The following is a 17,226-nucleotide window of genomic DNA, read 5'->3' as shown; positions in this document are numbered from 1 at the left end:
TGAGGGTGGGTGCAGAGAAGAGCCCCCCGCACCCGGCACTCTGAGCTGGGGAGGGGCCATTTTGCCCTGGGGTGTCGTCTCCCTTGCAGCCTTTCCAGAAATGCTTCGACATGGCCGAGGGGAGCCCAGCCCAAGGGGGGGGGGGGAGGTTGGACGGAGAGTTTGAAGAGACCTTTATTTTTGGAAGAGACCCAGCGAGCCTGGAGGGGCCCTGAGGAAGGGGCACCCCTCATGCCCACTTCTTCTCCCCTAAAAGGGAGGGTGTCCAAACCCCGCTTGTCTTTCTCCCCCTTCCTCCCCCCCCCAGTCCCTCGCTCACTCCAGTCACCCAGGGATTTGACTGGATCTCCTCTGGCCAAATGAAAAGGAGAGGGAGCCGTGTGAGAGTCCTCTTCGGTGGCAACCCCCCCCCACGCACGCACACATCTGAAACCCCCAGCTTCAGGGCGGGGGTTGCAGGCTCTCAAGAAGCGCCCTCTCTCGTCTTCCCTCCCAGGACTGCCTGGTGCTGGAGAGGTGCGAACAGCCCCACCCCACCTGCACCTTCCAGGATGATTTCCAGGAGTTTGAGATGATTGATGACAATGAAGAAGAGGAGGAGGAGGAGGAAGAGGAAGAAGAGGAGGAAGAAGAGGAGGAGGAGGAGGAAGGAAATGGGTTAGAGGAAACCCCACCTTCCCCTTCAGTATCACCCATACCATCGCCTACTCCTGAGGAGACCCAGAAGCATCGTCCCACCACTCTCAACCTGACTGTGACGGGCACACAGGTAAGGAGGAACATCGATCTGGCCTTTGGTACCCCATGCTAGTCAAAGACAACGCTCAGGTTGCAAGTCCTGGGGTGTGTGTGTGTGTGTGTGTGTGTGTGTGTGCGCGCGCGCGCGCACGCGGGGGGGGTTCTGCCTGCCAGTGAAGGGGGCCCACCTTGAACCAGGAAAGAGTGGTGTTGGATTTAAGGAGTTCAATCTCGTATCTTCCCCCCCCCCGCCTCAGAATACTTATGTCCCACTTTTTATGCACATGTTCAAAGTGGTTTACAACACCACGAGGGCCTTCCTTTCCTGGAGGCCTTCACGCAGAGACCAGAGAGCCGCCTGCCAGGGACCCAGAAGTCACCCCCTGCCCTGGAGATCCTTCAGAAGGGGGAGCCCTATAGATAGAAAGAGAGAAGTGAGAACCCCACAGCTGGAAATATGTTCTTAACCCCTCAGAAAAGTGGCTCTGGGGAGGCTGGTGCATCAAACGTCCGTTCTCTTAATCTGCTTCGCCTTATTTTGTTTTGGAGAGAGGCAATGAGTTGTGGACAGGGGGAAGAGGCAGCTGGTGCCTCGGTGGCGGCCTGAAATAAATGTACGGCAGGCAGGCTTTCCTGCCACTTAAAACCAGAGAAAGCTCCAGAAGCATTTTGCATCATAAATTAACCAAGAGGAAGCTGCTGCTTGTCTGTATGAAAACCTACGGAGAAGCAGTGGAGGCTGCACCATGATGCATTATGCAAATGGGGGGGGGAAAGGGAGTTTTCCCTCCCTCTCCCTCCCTCCCTCTTGGTGCTGTAACTCCTGGACTCCGGAGGACTTTCCAAGGCTGATGGAATTTTCAGCAGCCTTTTGAGGGGCTGGGCTGGGGCGCAAGTGAACCCCCCCCCCCGGGATGGGTCTTGAAATCCTTCGCCCTCTGCTTCCCAGCTCTTTCCAGAGGGTTTGGGGGAGAGGGATGTATGAGGGCAGAATGAGATCATGGGGCTGGTTGGAAGGATGCTTATTTCTCCCCCCCCCCTCAGCGAGCGAGCGGACGGGGTGGGTGACTCGCGTTTTGTGACTGGTCATCATGGCCTTCCTTCCCAAGCCTGATTGCTTAGGGAATCATGTCTTTTGGAAACATCTGGGAACAGCAGGAAATGCCCATTTCCATGAATGAGTGAGATGGCTTTCCCTCTCATTTGGGGGGGGCAGGGGGCCCCTGATAAACAGCCATGGTGAAGGCAGAGGAAGGCCATGACTGAGCCCGGTGCTGGCTAGAAGAGGGCGTGGAGCCCCAAGACCGCCAGGCAGGGAGGCTGAACCAAGGGAGAAGAACCGAGGGCTCCTAGAAGGTGGGGTGGGGGGGAGAAGCGCCTTCGTTTCCCCCCCTCGTCCCCGCCCCCAAGGGAAGGAGGCCTCTCAAGGGTGTCCCTAGAGAGGGGTGTGTGTGTGTGGGGGGGGGGGGATGGGCACCTAGGGCCGTCCCTTTTCAGCCTCAGCCTTGGCTGGGCAACCTTCCTCCTGATGGGGTGGGGTGGGGGGCAGACGGGGGGGGGAGGGAAGCCCGGCGCAGCTTTTTCGGTCTCCGCCTCCGCTGGGTCGACCTTCTGGACCCGCTGTGGGGAATCGGAGCCCCAGGGAAGTCTCTCCCTTCCCAGGAGGACAGGTTTTGAAAAAAGAGGATGTTCCAGCATCCGGGTGTCTCTCAGGGTTCCCACAACCACATTTCCTCACAAGACTCCCATCCTGGGGATCCGGAGGCAGAGACCGGCGGCTCACCTGCCAGGGCCCCAGGAGTGGCATCCCGGAGGGGAGTGGGCTGAATGACCTCCGGGGGCCTCTCCCAGCACCACGCAGGCAACACGGGGCAGGGTCCCACCCGTGCCTTCCCCCAGACACGTTTTCCTTCTCTCCTGCTGCTGCTCCCCCCCCGGTCCTCTCCCACCCCTCCTGGGGGTCCTGCTTTCTGCATATCCCCTTCCCAGAGAGCCTGGATGCTTCCTCCTCCCTCTCTGGCCATCCCCCCTCCCCATCCTGAAAAGTGGTTGTGGGCTGCGTGGCCGGTTGCCTGGCAACCGGTGCATTTCTTCCTGCTGCCCATCTTTGCTTCAGGGAGGGAAGCAGCCTCGGCTCTCTCTGCTGGGCGAACCTCTGGAGGTGACGGAGGGCCGTGGCTTTTCCTCCACAGATACGGGCCAAGGACTCTGCTGGGGACCTCGAAACCACCCCACCAGAAATAAAACGTGGCCCCTTCCAACCGAGCCGGCACCCTTTAGGGATTTAGCTTGTGGGGGGGGTGGCGGTTTTCTTTTCTGGCGTTCTTTTCTGCTGAGGCTCAGGCAGGTGCTGGCTCTCCCGGGCTCTTCTCCCCCCCCCCCATCCCCCCCCGGCCGGTCTCTCCTCTCCCTGCTGTGAACTCCAGAAGCAAGGATTCCCCTCCCTGTCCACGCCTGGCCAGCCACGGAGGGGAAGTGGCTCAGTGTGAGCTGCTCCTCCCCCAGCCCCCAACCCCAATCTCGTGTTCGTTCATGTGCCCGGTCGGTCGGTCGGTCGCTAATTCCTTTGGGGATTAATGCTTCCCAGCCTCCCCTTCCACTCCGCTTAATCTGCTGTGTCATTAACCCGCCACCGCCGTTCCTGGGTTGGGAAGCCCGGCAGAGCTTCCCCTTCGGGTGTTCAGCCCTTTCGGTCCACGGCTGCCTTCCCACTGGCGCCTGGCTGGGGTGCCCCTTGATGCGAGGACTGACCGACGGGCTCGATTCCTGGGGCGTCGTGCTGCCTCGCCTTCTGCCCCAGAAGCCCAACATAAAATATAAAGCCATTCGTCAGCCACCCCTTCTCCCCACGCAGGTTCAAACACTGCCGGGGGTGGGGGTGGGGGTGGAGGTTGCCTGATGAAATACTGGGCAGAAAACCAGTTCCTGTGGAAGGAGGCAGGAGTTTACTGGTGGAGAAGACATCCTGGAAGGCTCAGCTCTAAAGCCACCCCCAGAGCCAGGGGAAGGGGGGGAGGCTGCAGGGAAGGCCAGACAACACCGGCCCTTCCGGCCAGCCCCAGCCTGAGTCGTCCATCCGCAGGCTCTTCCTCCCCAAACGGCCTTTTATATACCGCGAGCGCCGCACTTCCTCGCGGGACCAAGGTCCTTCCTTGTAAAGGGTTTACTTGCAAAGGTGGCGTTCGCAGTGACATCCATCGCATTTTAATATTACAATATTGTCTAGCCCTGTTTTAGCAGTAAAAGAGTCTGTCTTTTCGGCTGTCCATGTTTTTAAAGTTCTGGTGAGCCACCTTTCATTCCGTTTGGGCGTAAAGGACAGGTGCAAATCCATCCATCCATCTGTCTTTCAAATAAACAATCCTATTTAGGAAAGATAAATCTGCAGTGTGCGTTAGGGTCCCCCCCCCCCCGGATGCTTCTGCTGTTTTAATGTTCCCGGTTTGGGGGGGGGGCAGGCACCAAGTTTACTGAATTCTTCCTGAATGAGGAACTAACACTTAGCAAAGAAAAATATCGATGACAAGAGATTAGGCATTCAAGACTTCCTGCAGGGAAGAGACACTGAGGGATCAAACAGCCGTTGGTCACTAATTCTCCAGCTGTGATGAGGAAAAAGCAATTCCAAGAGCAAAGGCTGAGAGGGGTAAGCTTTTGATTAAAGGTGTATTTATTAGTCCCGAACTGCTTCGCCCCAGAGGCTAATCCTTCAAATGCATGCATTCTCTCATCATAATCAAAATCATAATGATCCTAAGCACCATCTCCACGAATCACTTTAAAACAAATATGGGAGGATACTGAACGTAGCCCACGGAGATGATTGCCCACTGGTACTTGTTCAACACACTGTGGTCCCCACCCACCCCCACCCCATGGGAGATCCCCTTTCTTTTGGGAAGCCCAGCAGCAGGAGACAAAGCTGCACCCTCCCATCAACAGTCCCCCCCACCCCACCCCCAGCAATGGACAGACTTAGGCATACCGAAAAAAAGCTGCTGGAAAGGAAGCAGTTGGCTTTTGAGGTGCGAGTGTGGGATGGGGTCAATGCCCAAGCAACGGGGTTCATGCCCAGGGTGAATGAAGGTGCAAGGTGGTAATAGACACACGTTAATTAACTGTAAAGCAGGTTGATTGCAGCCTGGAATGGCTGTCCTGGAACACACATGCATTTTCTGTCCTTCTGCTTCACCAGGACTCCTTGAACAACAACAGCGGCTGCAACCCGGCCCCCCAGCGGGCAACCTGGCAGGAGTCTCTCCTCCACTCCACCGCCTCTTCCGCCCCCCACGCTGGTGAGTCCGAACCCCCACCTGGGGCAGCAGGTTTGTGTGTTTGTCTGTGTGGTGTTTTGCTGGTGCCTTCCTGCCCTCGGCCTCTCTTCCTGCTTACCTTGGGTTTCATGGGACAGGAGCGGCCCGGACTTTCCCCAGAGCGTCCCAGGAGTCCAGGTCTGCTGAAAGATTCCTCTCCCTCCCAGACGTACAGTTTCCAAGGACAAGCGAAGAAGTCTCCCACCATTTCGATTGTTAGATCCTATTAGGAGACTTTTGCCAGAAACCCGAGGAAGCGTTCTATGAAGGAGCTCCCCTAAAACTCTCCAGAGAGGAAATGAAAGCTTTTTTCATTCTCCTGCCAAGAGAAAACTCTCTCTCTTTCTCTCTCAAAGTGCCTTCTTCCTCTCTCTCTGCCGAGACCTTCCGGGGCTTCTTTGGGGAGCCTCCCCACCACCCCCCTTGCCGAGACCCCCTGGACCCTTTCGATCCCTGGGGCTTCTGCGAGAGCTGCCCAGGCTGGGGTGGAAAAGCTGTCTACTGTACACGGTTCCAGAGCAATCCTGGCCCTTTGCAAATGGGGGGGGGGGAGAGGCCCTGAAGGCAGCCCTTTCCGGCCTCTGGCCCCTTTGGAGGCTGGGTGGCCCAGCCGGGAGACTCCGCCGGCTGAGGGTGGTGAGCGAGCATCTGCCGTGCAGGTGGAGCCGAGCAAATCCCATAGCTGTGTACCCCCCCCACCCCCACCCCAAGGGGGATGCAGGAATCTGGGCATGGGGTGTGTGTGTGTCTGTAGGGTGCTTCAGGGAGCAGAAGGCAGGCGGGCCAGCCAGAAGGACAAACCCCCTTCTCTACTTCTCCTCTTGGCACTTTGTGATTTCAAACGTCTTGTTCTGCTTCGGGTTAAATAGCAGCAGCCTGTGGTTTCCCTCCCATTCCGTATTGCCAAGTTTGCTTGGCCTTGCCCTCCATCCCGTCTTTCCAGGGCAGGCAAGTCACCACAGAGGAACTCGGGGCACTTCCGAGCCGGGCTGGGCCTCCGAGCACCCTTCCCAAGGCGGTGGCCCCTTCCTGCCTCCTGACCCCCAGCTCTCTGTTTGGTCCCACAGAGTGCTCCTCTCCTGCACACCCATGTCTCCAGGATGGGCCCTGCACGGATGCTCCGGGCAGCCCAGGACGACCCAGCCCAGCCCAGCCCCACTGCAAGCCCACCTCTCTTTACGACGCCGAAGGGAACAGCCGGGAGCCGCTTCCAGGGGTCGCCCCTGCCCCGCGCGCCGGGGAGGATTACAACATGAACATCGTCTCCTCCTCGCCCTGCTCATGCCCTCTGGCAGCTGCCGTGCCCACGGAGCTCACCAGTGTTGCCAAAGGTCCGGCAGGGGAACCTCCATCTGGCCGGCCCCACGACGCCGGCACGCACAGGTCCCCCGCCTCGGAGAGCCGCCATGCCTGCTTCCCAAGGGATGCCGTGGCCAGACGGGAGGAAGAGAAGGCGAAAGCGGAGAGGGAGAAGGCGGCTAGCAGCCCCACTGAGGGTGCCGGGGTGAAAGCAGGGCACAGCCCCCCAACCTCTGGGGCCAGCCGGAGCAAGAGTCTGGGCGCTGAGGAGCCTCCGGCCAAGGGCTACGGAGAGGCGAGCCCGGCCGGGGCGTCGGGAGAGCTGCTCGGCTCCGGGGGAGAGGGCCCTCGCGGGAGCTTGCGAGGGTTGCCCTCCGCCTCCTCGGACAGCACGTCGCCCTCCTCCGACCCCGGCATAGAGGCCGACCTCACCAGCCGCAACGCCAAGGCCTTCCCCGGCGGGGTCTGCCACTGCGAGGAGTTGAGCTCCCCGGGCTCCGACTCGGACGTGGAGGGCGAGGGCGAGGCGACCTACGGCCGTGGCGGGCACCGCCTGGCCAGCAACATGATTTCCAGCATCTCGGAGACGGAGCTGGACCTGAGCAGCGACAGCAGCAGTGGGCGGTCCTCGCACCTCACCAACTCCATCGAGGAGGCCAGCTCCCCGGGCTCGGAGGGGGAGCTGGAGGCTGACCTGGAGCCCCCGGGCGGGATGATGGGCCTCAAGGACGCCCTCCTGCTGGACGCCGACAAGGGGGAGCCGGGCACCGAGCGGCCGCCGGTGCGGCGGGAGAGCCTGGCGGCGCTCATCACCACTGACGAGCTCGCCGAGGACCCGTCGGCCCCGGTCGACGACCAGATGGGCGGCGGGCCCCTCGCCGGGGCCGTGGAGCTGGAGATCGCTCCCGACCACAGCCTGGAGAGCCTACGCCGCTCCTTCTATTTGCCGGTGGGGCCAAAGCGCCGCCCGGCGGCTGAGGACGAGGACGACGACGAAGACGGGCACAGCGACTACGACGAGTCCGAGTCGGGCTCCGAGTCGGAGCCTGACCTGAGTGAAGACTCCGACTCCCCCTGGCTGCTCAGCAACCTGGTCAACAAGATGATCTCGGAGGGCTCCTACCCCATCAAGTGCGCTGACGAGTGCTTCCCGGCTGCCCCCTCCCTCTCCGACACCATCTCGCCTGCTTCGGACCTGGAGGGCGACCTGCCCGGCGAGGCGCCGGGCGCCCCCCAGCCCCACCGCCAGCAAAGCATCGAGCTGGTGGATATGGAGACGCTCCGCAGCTCGCTGCAGGGGGCCGAGGCGGAGAAGCCCCCCGAGAAGGGCCCGCCAGCCACAGAGCTGCAAGGCCCCCCGTTCCTGTTCCTGAGCAACGCCACCCGTGACACCATCACCCCAGTCTTCCCCGGGCGGCCCCTCTCCAGCTGCTGCGCCGGGGGGCTGCCTGCCAGGCATGGGTCCCCCCGGGAGCCCTCCGCCGGGCCGGAGGAGAGCGCGCTGGATGGGGAGCCTGGCTCGGGCGTTTTGGGGGACAGTGACATGATCGACGACATCCGGTTAGAGCCCGGCCAGGGGCTGGACATCTCCACTGCGCGGACCAACCGCTGCTTCCGCCTGGCCTACTCCCCGGAGGAAGAGGAGGAGGAGGAGGAAGGCGAGCGCCCCTGCCCGAAGGGCAGCCTGAAGGGGTCCCCCTTTTCGGAGGGGGAGGAGGAGCTGCCGCCGCCGCCGCCGCCCGCGCCGCTGGACCACTCGTTGGCCTACGACGCGCTCAAGTACACGCTGGTGGTGGACGAGCACACCCAGCTGGAGCTGGTGAGCCTCCGGCGCTGCACCTCGGTGCTGAGCGACGACAGTGAGCTTCTGCGGGCCTGCGAGGCCGCCGACCTGGAGGAGAGCGGCAGTGACTTTGGGGAGGGCTTGGGGGGCCCCGACGGGCGCAGCTCCTCCTCGGAGCAGGAGGACTCCTCTCCCGAGGCCGACCTCCATTTCTCCAAGAAGTTCCTCAATGTCTTCGTCAACAGCACCTCTCGCTCCTCCAGTAAGTCGGGCGCCAGGCTCGCGCTGGCCTCTTCCGCGTGCTCTCCCCGGGTGGGAGCTCCTTTTGTACTCCTGCTGCTGCCCCCAAAGTAGGAGCCCCTGGGTCCCATGCCCCTGCCGGCTGTCTTGCTGACCCCCCCCTCACCCTCTTCCCTCCCCGGCCGCTGCCAGCGCTTCTCGGAATGCCCCAGCGATGGGCTCCGCTCTTCCTGGCTAATGGGGTGTGTGTGTGTGTGCCTCCCCCACCCCCCAGCCTCAGGCTTTCTGACCTCCGATGGCTGCAAGCCTCCTGGGGAGCTGGCCAAGGATGCCGCCATGCCATGCCCTTGCTTGGGGTGACCCTTTCTCTGCCCTCTCCTCCTTAGGTACAGAATCCTTTGGTCTCTTTTCCTGCACGGTGAACGGGGAGGAGCGGGAACAGACCCACCGCGCTGTCTTCAGGTGAGAAGGGGCCGCTGAGGCTACCGGGAGGAAAGGACAAAGAGGGCAAGGAGGCCGGTGCAGCACTCCGAGGCTGCACCCGCTCCCTTGCCACGGAGAGAGCCACGGCCAGTGTGCCCCCACCACCTCTCAAACAAAAGCCCTAGGAGGAGGAGGAGGGACAGATTGCCAGCAAGGCACGGCCCTCTCCTGCTGGCAGGCTGCCCGAGGTTCCCTTTCCCCTGCGGGGCCCTTGGATCAATGCTGTGGCTCTGACTTGCCATGTGCTAGGAACAATCCACCGTCTGAGCAGAGAGTGCCTCTGAGTACATGCGGTGCAAACCGCCCCCCCCCCCCGCATATCTCTGGTGGGCAACCACGATGAGGGACCTGTTGTTCAGAAAGAGAGTTTCTCCCCATGCTCTGTGCGAGGGGGAGGGAGGGAGGGGCCTGTGGGCCCCGGAAGGTCCTCCCTCCCCTGCTCCCTCCCTCTCTCTTTCCATCTCACCTGGGGCATCACTCCACCTTCAGGTTCATCCCTCGGCATGAAGATGAGCTGGAGCTGGACGTGGATGACCCAATTCTGGTGGAGCTGGAAGAGGACGACTACTGGTACCGGGGCTACAACATGCGCACGGGCGAGCGTGGCATCTTCCCAGCTTTCTATGCCCACGAGGTGGTGAGCCCGGCAAAGGAAGGAACAGGTAGGCCCTCGGTGGGTGGCTGGGGAGGCAGGTTTGCCAAGAGGTTCTCGCAGCTCCTCCAAGGCTCCAGCAGAGCAGGGGGCTAAGGGCAGGGCTGGAGGTGCCTCCCTTGCGTGGCATCGGGAAAGGGAAAGGGGGCGCCTTGGAGGGGTCACGTCCCGGGCTCTCCTTAGTGCAGTGTGCCTCCACAGCATCCCAGAGAGAGTGCCATCCATCATGGGGAGGGGTCGGTCTGCCCTCTCCTCCAGTGTCCAAGGACCCTCACAGCTTCCTTTCACTTTTCTCCCAAAATTAGAGGTGGCTGCCTTGGCCGGCGGACAAATTCCAAAATCCATACGGAAATGGTACCTTTATGATCGAAGGTCTGCAGTGCCTCCTTCCTCAATGCCACCCAGATGGCAAAGACTTCTGATCAGGCCCTTCCCTTCCTCTTCCTCCTCTTCCTCGTCTTCCTCCTCCTCTTCCTACTGACTCTTGTTCCATCTTACCTGATAAAGAGATTGGTGGCCTTGAGTATCTGCACAGTTTTGGTGTCTGCGTTGCTTGGCCTAATGAAGCTAATCACCACAAGATGCATTTTGGAATTTACTGTATTTTTCTGTGTATAAGACTATACCTTTGTCTAAAATCTTTAGACTAAAAATTGAGGGTCGTCTTATACACGGAAGTAAACTGAGCAGAGAACCAAAACAAGTGGAGGGGAAAGCAGGGATCAAAGTGATCCTGCAGCGCTTTGATCCCTTTTCTCCTACACTTGCTAAGCTCCACTTAGATTTCTTAATTTTGGATTAGAAAAGTGAGGGGTGTTTTATACATGGAGGCGTCTTATACACGAAAAAATATGGCATTTGTTTTGCTTGACCAACTTCTGTTCCACCTGTTTTTTTAGGAGTATTGGCAGCACTTTTGAAAGAACAAACTTCCCAGTTGCACGAATTCCCCATGACAGAAGCACCCCATCCCACCCAGTGTGGCAATAACACATTAATTTGAATCCTGATAGACAATAAATCCCATAAGTAAGAACAAACATTCTTGAAGGCGCTGGCAAAAAAAAGTCAGGGGTAAACAACCCACCACGCTGCTGTCTGGAAACCTCTCTGTCTATTTCAAAGTTAATGGATTAATTAGGCTAATTCGGTCAATTAATTGCTTAGCAACAACAATTAATCCCTCCGTTTCTACTCCTGAACTTTGCCCCTTTGCTTACACGCTGTATCACCCGTGTGGTTCTCCCTACCAGTCCATAATTCCTCTAATGTACACAGACAGCATCTGACAAAAAAATCACTTTTTAAAAAAGGTTGCAGCTCTTAAAGATTCACCCAGTTATTTCCATGTTAGCTCTAACGGCTCTAGTAATCTAGAAATGGAAAGGTACCGATTTGGATAAAACTTTTCTTTTTTAAAAAATTTCTACCATACATGCCAAAACAGTTGGACGGCGGCCGGCCTAACCCTTAACCCTTTCTGGAAACTGTAGAGAGACAGTTCCTCTCTAAATCTGCCTTGAGGTAGTGGCCAATTTGTCTCCTGTTCCTGCTGTCTCATCACATCTTTGCTCCCAGAATCAAACACTCATGGAGTTGGAAGGGGCCTCGAAGGCCATGGAGTCCAACCCTCTGCTCAAGGCAGGAATCTTAGCCAAAGTCCTGTACATCTGACGCGGATGGCTGCCTGCCTGCCTTTCTCTCGAGTGCCTCTCCAGCACTGGAGCCCTCACCACCTCCCCCTGAGGTCATGGGTCCCGTTGTCGTACTGCTCTAACAGTTAAGACGTTTTCCCCCCGATGTTCAGCCAAAATCTGGCCTCCTGTCCCTTGAGCCCCTGGTTGCGGGTCCTGCAGTCCGGGATGATGGAGAGCAGATCCTGCCCCTCCTCTGTAGGAGGAGAGTGGACCATCTGCCTTTCCTGCTCGCCTGTTCCTAGGGCTCCCGTCTGAGAAGGAGCCCCGGGGGCCAGGCCCCTCGGCCCTTCCTCCTCCTGAAAGGCTCCCCTCCTTGGCGGCGTGAGGTTTCCTTCATGGCCCCCAAACGCCCGGGCCTTTTCCTGGAGGGCCAGTAGTCGCAGGGACCCGGTCAGCCTGTCTGTCGCCTTCTCTCTGCAGGCCTGAAGCGGAATCCTTGCTGGGTGGAGGGCTTCAACGTCCAGTTCCTGGGGTCGGTGGAGGTCCCCTACCATCAGGGCAACGGCATCTTGTGCGCGGCCATGCAGAAGGTGCGAGCGGGAGAAGAAAGGGGCCAGGATGGGTGTCCGCTGCAGAGGGGCCATGCCAGGGGGAGGGAGGTGGGGGCTGTGGTCCAGCAAGGGGGTGTCCCCCCCCCAAAAAAATGGTTTGTGCCCTTTGGGCGACGGCAGCTCCGTGTGCTGGCTCCGTTTGGGGAGACCCCCCCTCCACACACATTCACGTGCACCCCCCACCCTCACCTATTGACTCCTGCCCTCTTCCCCCCCCCCATCTTTTGCAGATTGCCACCACCCGAAAGCTGACGGTGCACCTGAGGCCCCCGGCCACCTGTGACCTGGAAATCAGCCTGCAGGGGATCAAGCTGATCCTGACCGTGAACGAGTACAGTCGGGATGAGGAGGTGAGGGGCTGGTGCCATGGCAGTGGCGGGGGGGTGGGGTGGCGGGTAGCGGGCCGTGCCACGAAAGGCTCCTTGGGGCCCCCTCTGTCCTCTTTGCCCGTCTCTCTTGCTGGGGGCATGTTCAGCCTCCCAAGAAGGGGGCTTTGTGCATCGCCCAGGAGTGGGCGGCAGAAGGCCAGGGGGGCCCACCCCCACCCCCACCCCCACTCCATGGGGCGCTCACCCAAACCTGCCTTTGTGCAGCTTCTGAGTGCCCTTTCTCCCTCACTCTCTACGTCCCTCCACAGAGGGAGGATCCGGCGTAGGTCCACGGGACAGGGGTGTGGGGCTGAGTCCTGCCCGCCTTTGGCCCGCCTCTGGGGGTGGAATCAGAACAGGAAGGGGGCTCCGCTTTCCCCCAGCAATGGCCCAGTGCCTGGAAGGGGGGGGAGGCCGGCAGCAGGATGGAAGGGTCATAGCCCCCACCCTGCCTCAAAGGGTTGCAGCAGCCTGAGGTTTGGATGGGCCTGAGGCACGTGCCCCCGATGTGGCCAAATAGCCCCGCTCCTCTGCTCCGTGGCATGCCTCTGTCCCTCTTTGCCCCCCACCCCACTCCCCCCGCCCAGCTTGGTAAGGCCGTCTCCTGTCCCCACCCCTGTCCGGCTCAGAGACTCCCTTGGGCGTGGGGGCAGCGCCTCTCGGGGCAAGGGCCGAGGCGCCAGAGGGGCAGGCAGGCAGGCAGGCAGGCAGCACATCTTGGAGGGCTGGGGGGCCCACCGCCCCCTAAGTCCGAGGCTCCCGGGCCTGGCCAGCCACAGCCGTGGGCCGAGGCTCCTCCAGAGAAGCCCTGCCGGGAGGTCCCTTCCTCTGAAAGGAGGGGAGGGGGAGAGGTCTCTTGCCAGCCCAGGAGAGAGAGGGAGCAGGGGGAGGGGGGGTCTGCAAGGGAGGCCAGGGGTCGCCGGACCCCCAGAGAGACCTGCAGGCCAGGGGGCGGCCCAGAGCGTCTCCTCACCTCCGCCCGATCTCTTTCCAGTTTGAGCGCTGCAGCCATTTCTTCCAGATGAAGAACATCTCCTTCTGTGGCTGCCATCCTCGCAACAGCTGGTGAGTCTCCTCCGTGGCCGCGTGGCCCCTTCTTTCCACCCCCCAGAGGCAGGTCAGCCTCCTCTTCCTCGCCCCGCCCGGACGTCGGTTTCTGGAGCCCCGCCAGACGCCCGCCCGCTCATCCTCGGGTCCCTTGGCCAGTCAGCAGGTTGAGGAAGGGGCTGCTGGACTCTCCCTGATGCCATGGGGGGGGGGGCGTCTCTCTCTCTCTCTCTCTCTCTCTTGGCCCTGTGAAGTGGAGAGAGGGTGTCACGCAGAAGACCCCGGCAGGGGAAGGCGTTGGGAATGTTCTGCCAAATCCCTGGCCGGGAGGGAGAGGCTCTGAGCCCCTTGGGAGGCAGAGCAGCAGGTCGGAGAAGGAAGCGCCAGCCAAGGTGACCAGAGCGGCCCACCGGGCAGCATCGTGGCAGGGCTCAACGGGCAGCCGCTGTACGGCCTGGGCCCCCGGTTCGTCCCGGGCAGCCGCCCACCCGTCCTCGCTGGCCTCACCCTCCGCCTCTTCTCTCGCAGCTACTTTGGCTTCATCACCAAGCACCCGGTCCTGAGCCGCTTCGCCTGCCACGTCTTTGTCTCCCAGGAATCCATGCGGCCGGTCGCCGAGTGTGTTGGGTGAGTGAGGGGCCGGGGGCCTTGGCGCTGGGGAGAGGATGCCAGGCAGGCCCCTGGAGGGCACCACGCCCATGGTGGCAAGTGGCTCTGTGGTCCGCCCGGCCGTCCACCTGGCGGGCACAGGTCGTGGTTCTTTCCTCGGTGGCAACTCACCCACGAAGCTCCGTGGCAGAGCCGGCCCTTTATTTGAAGTGCTTGCAGACCATTTCGGTCCCTGCCTTTTGCAAATGGCGGCATGGCGGCAGATGACCCAATGACCCCCAGGCGGTCTGGGTTCATTCTAGAGGGCCGTTGGGTCCTCGGTGTGGTCAGCCTGGCCTAGACCTAATTGGTAGTCCCCACCAGAGTAGACCCACTGAAGCAATGAGATTTACATGTGTCAGCTCACCCTTCAGCAGTGATATTATTCTAGTTAGGGCGGCCAAGAAGATTTAGGCTCCTGTGTTCCTCCTGGAGGATACCCAGTGTGGCTAGAGAGATGCACTAGGTCTCAGGAGGCCCGGGTTCGAATCCTGGGGGAGTGGAACTGGTCGAACCCCCCCTTAAATATCTCACTGACCTTGAGAGCTCCCTGAGGGTCGGTATAAGATGGTTCCAGCTTGACAAGCAGGGAACAGTGACAGAATTCCCTTGGGTTCAAGGTGCTGGAGGTGGGGGGGGGCAGCCAAGGCTGGGTTCTATGCCTGTTCACTGCCTCAGCCAGCCCGGGCCAAACGTTGCCAAGTTACACCCAGCAGCAGAAGAATGAACTGGCTGGCATTTGAGCCATGCCAAGTGTGAATATAAACATGGGGCCCTTCACAAGACCTGCTAATACTTTTTCCCATCTGTAGAGGATAAGGAAATGCTCTTTACTTCTCGAGGCAGTCCTGCTTCTAACTTCAAAGCTTCTGCCTCCACTGTTTCTGCCCTAAGTCAGAGAAAAGAGAGGTGCAGGCATGTTGGGGAAAGGTCAGGAGAAGATGGGGTGACGTCCTGGCTAGGGAGGGAGGGAGGGAGCTGGTCAGGACCCCATCCTCCACCCTGGCAGCTCTTTTCTTATCCACGTGAAGGGGAGAGGCTGCTGATGTGTGTGTGTGGGGGGGCTGCCCTTTCCCACAACTCGGAGGGACCGTCTGGCTTCTCTCTGGGCCCTCCGTGCCTTGATGAGCTGCATCCGTGCCATAGATGACGCGATTTTGTCCTTTCCCTTCCAGCCGCGCCTTTCAGGAATATTATCAAGAGCACCTGGAGTTTGCTTGCCCGACAGAAGACATTTACCTGGAGTAGGCAGGGAGCCGGCGTGCCTCCTGCTCCTGCACCCCCATCCAGAGACTCTGCCCGCCCTGCCCCGAGGACCCTGTGCTCCGCCAGGCTCACCACCACCCACGCCACCAACTTTCGGCCCCGTACCTTTCCCGCAGAGGCTCCGTGGCCCCAGAGAAGTGGCACAGGAGTTGGACATGTGGTTGCTCTTTCCCCCTCTTCTCTCCCCCCCCCCAAGCCTCCCCTTGTTTCCCACCCACAACATCCAGGTTGGCTAGGAGGAGGAGGAGGAAGAGGAGGAAGAGGAAGAAGCTGCCAAGCTCCTTGCTGGGGGTGGGGGTGGGTGGGAAAGAAGGTCCTTTGTCCTCACCGAAGCCCACGAGCAGGAGGAGACCAGCGGGTGCATGCGGGAGGGGAGCGTGCGAGGGCTGCAGCCGCTGCAGGAGGAAGGAGCCGCCTGGCCAGAGGTCACGGCGCCAGCGCATTCCCGGGAAGTGACGGCCTTTGCATGGCACCCGTCTTGGGTTGGGAGGAAGGCTCGGAGCGCAACCGGGAATGTCTGTCTGGGCCTCTCCCGCCCTCCTCCCGAGGCTTTGCCCCCGGGGGGAGGATCACGCTCCCCCCCCCCGTGGGCTCTTTCTTCCTCCAGGCTAGGGCGGGCCAGTCCCTTTCAGCCTCCCTGGCGCGCCTTTCTTTTGGACCTCCTGGCCTTGGCTCTCTGCACGCCCCATGCCGGGGGCCTGGAAGGAGGAGGGAGGGGTAGGTGCCCCTTTCCTGCCCCTGCAGGCGCCATAGAAAGCCCCCCCCCCCATGTACGTCCCTCTGTCTCTTTTTCACCCTTTACACAGTTGGGACCCAGCCGAGGTGGTGTGTGTGTGGGGGAGGGACGGCGTGCGTGTAAATGTTCAAGGATGCTGCATGTTGCATGGGGGGGCCGGGAGAGGCCAGAGGTCTTTGGGAGACAGGTGAACTGGGGGGGGGGGGAGACACCTTGTGCAGTAGAGGGGTGGGGGCTGCCTGCCCCAAGAGTGGAGGGTTTGGTGGGCCCAGGTGCCGGCAAGCCTCCTGAAGAGGACTCTCCGGTCACCCCCTGGCCTTGCAGGAGGGGCGTTTGTCCACGAGTTATCTGTCGCTCCATCACAACACACACACACACACACACACACACACACACACACACACACACACACACACACACACACACACACACACACACACACACACACACACACACACACACACACACACACACACACACACACACACACACACACACACACACACAGAGGCACATAGATACACCCCCGGGGCACTGGCCTGGCTCAGGCTTCCTCTCCTCATTGTTGGCTTCCCCCCCCCCCCAGCCCTGGCTCCCTGGGGCACTCTCCCCCCCCCCAGCCCCACTGCTGTGCCCGGTGCCCTCATTTGCTTGCCGGCCCCGCCTGTCTCCACTCAGCCCTCGCTGACCGCTGACCGACTCGCGCGCTGCCCACTGCTGACCCTCGAGGTATCTATATTTATCTGTAACGCTAACCAAGCGGAGCAGCGACCTGTACAAACCCTGATTAGAGCCCCCCACCCCCCACCCCACCCCACCCCACCCCACCCCCCGGTTCCTCCCTGCCTTGTCATGGAGTTGGTCTTTCAATAAAATATACGCTTGGTGTCACTACGGGGCCTGCGGGCGCGTCTGCTCTCTCTCTCCGCGGGCTTGGCCTGTTGGCAACGGCAGCCACCCCCTCCATGTGAGCATCTGTGCGTGCGTGCGTGTGCCTTTGGCAGGAGCTGGTGGGAATGGAAGCCGGTGCCAGCTTTGAGCCATTTTGCCTTGGCAGATGCCATGCCCGCGAGGGCAGTCTTGCCCCAGAGCGATGCCCACTGCCGTTTGGGCATGTAAGTGGGACCCCCTATGGTATCCTTTGGGGAGGGGGGGAAATGGCCAAGTGGCTCCATGCCAGAGAAAATCCCAGAAGCTGGCTCCCCTTTTTCTCATTCGTTCGCCACTTCTCACCCCGACACAAAGCAATGGTCTGGACTGTTTCTCAACAAGTGTGAGCGGTTGTGAGCAGAAAAGGGTATCCTGCAGAACATCTGGAGGGCTGCCACTGATGTTATCCATGTTCAGGCAGCCCTCTGCTAGGTCAAGCTCGGCATCTCTTTTCCTGCTGGCAAGGTGGGCACGT

At 60.6% G+C, this 17,226-nt stretch overlaps 1 protein-coding gene across 1 annotated transcript in view; it reads left to right on the top strand.

Annotated features, from left to right (window-relative positions):
* Positions 1-16,715, top strand: part of MAPK8IP2 (mitogen-activated protein kinase 8 interacting protein 2) — a 35,377-nt gene extending 18,662 nt beyond the window's left edge. Inside the window, exons 3-12 of the mRNA XM_078376793.1 lie at positions 497-769; positions 4,934-5,033; positions 6,119-8,395; positions 8,760-8,835; positions 9,346-9,518; positions 11,626-11,735; positions 11,987-12,106; positions 13,119-13,189; positions 13,700-13,798; positions 14,995-16,715. Coding sequence (XP_078232919.1) covers positions 497-769; positions 4,934-5,033; positions 6,119-8,395; positions 8,760-8,835; positions 9,346-9,518; positions 11,626-11,735; positions 11,987-12,106; positions 13,119-13,189; positions 13,700-13,798; positions 14,995-15,067 — 3,372 coding nt within the window. The 3' untranslated portion in view covers positions 15,068-16,715. The remainder of the gene's footprint in view (positions 1-496; positions 770-4,933; positions 5,034-6,118; positions 8,396-8,759; positions 8,836-9,345; positions 9,519-11,625; positions 11,736-11,986; positions 12,107-13,118; positions 13,190-13,699; positions 13,799-14,994) is intronic.
* Positions 16,716-17,226: the final 511 nt, after the last annotated feature.

This window comes from Pogona vitticeps, chromosome 5 (assembly GCF_051106095.1).
Source record: "Pogona vitticeps strain Pit_001003342236 chromosome 5, PviZW2.1, whole genome shotgun sequence".
Taxonomy (NCBI): Eukaryota; Metazoa; Chordata; class Lepidosauria; order Squamata; family Agamidae; genus Pogona; species Pogona vitticeps.
Note: the sequence above shows the minus strand (reverse complement) of the source record. Positions and strands in the feature narration are given on the sequence as shown.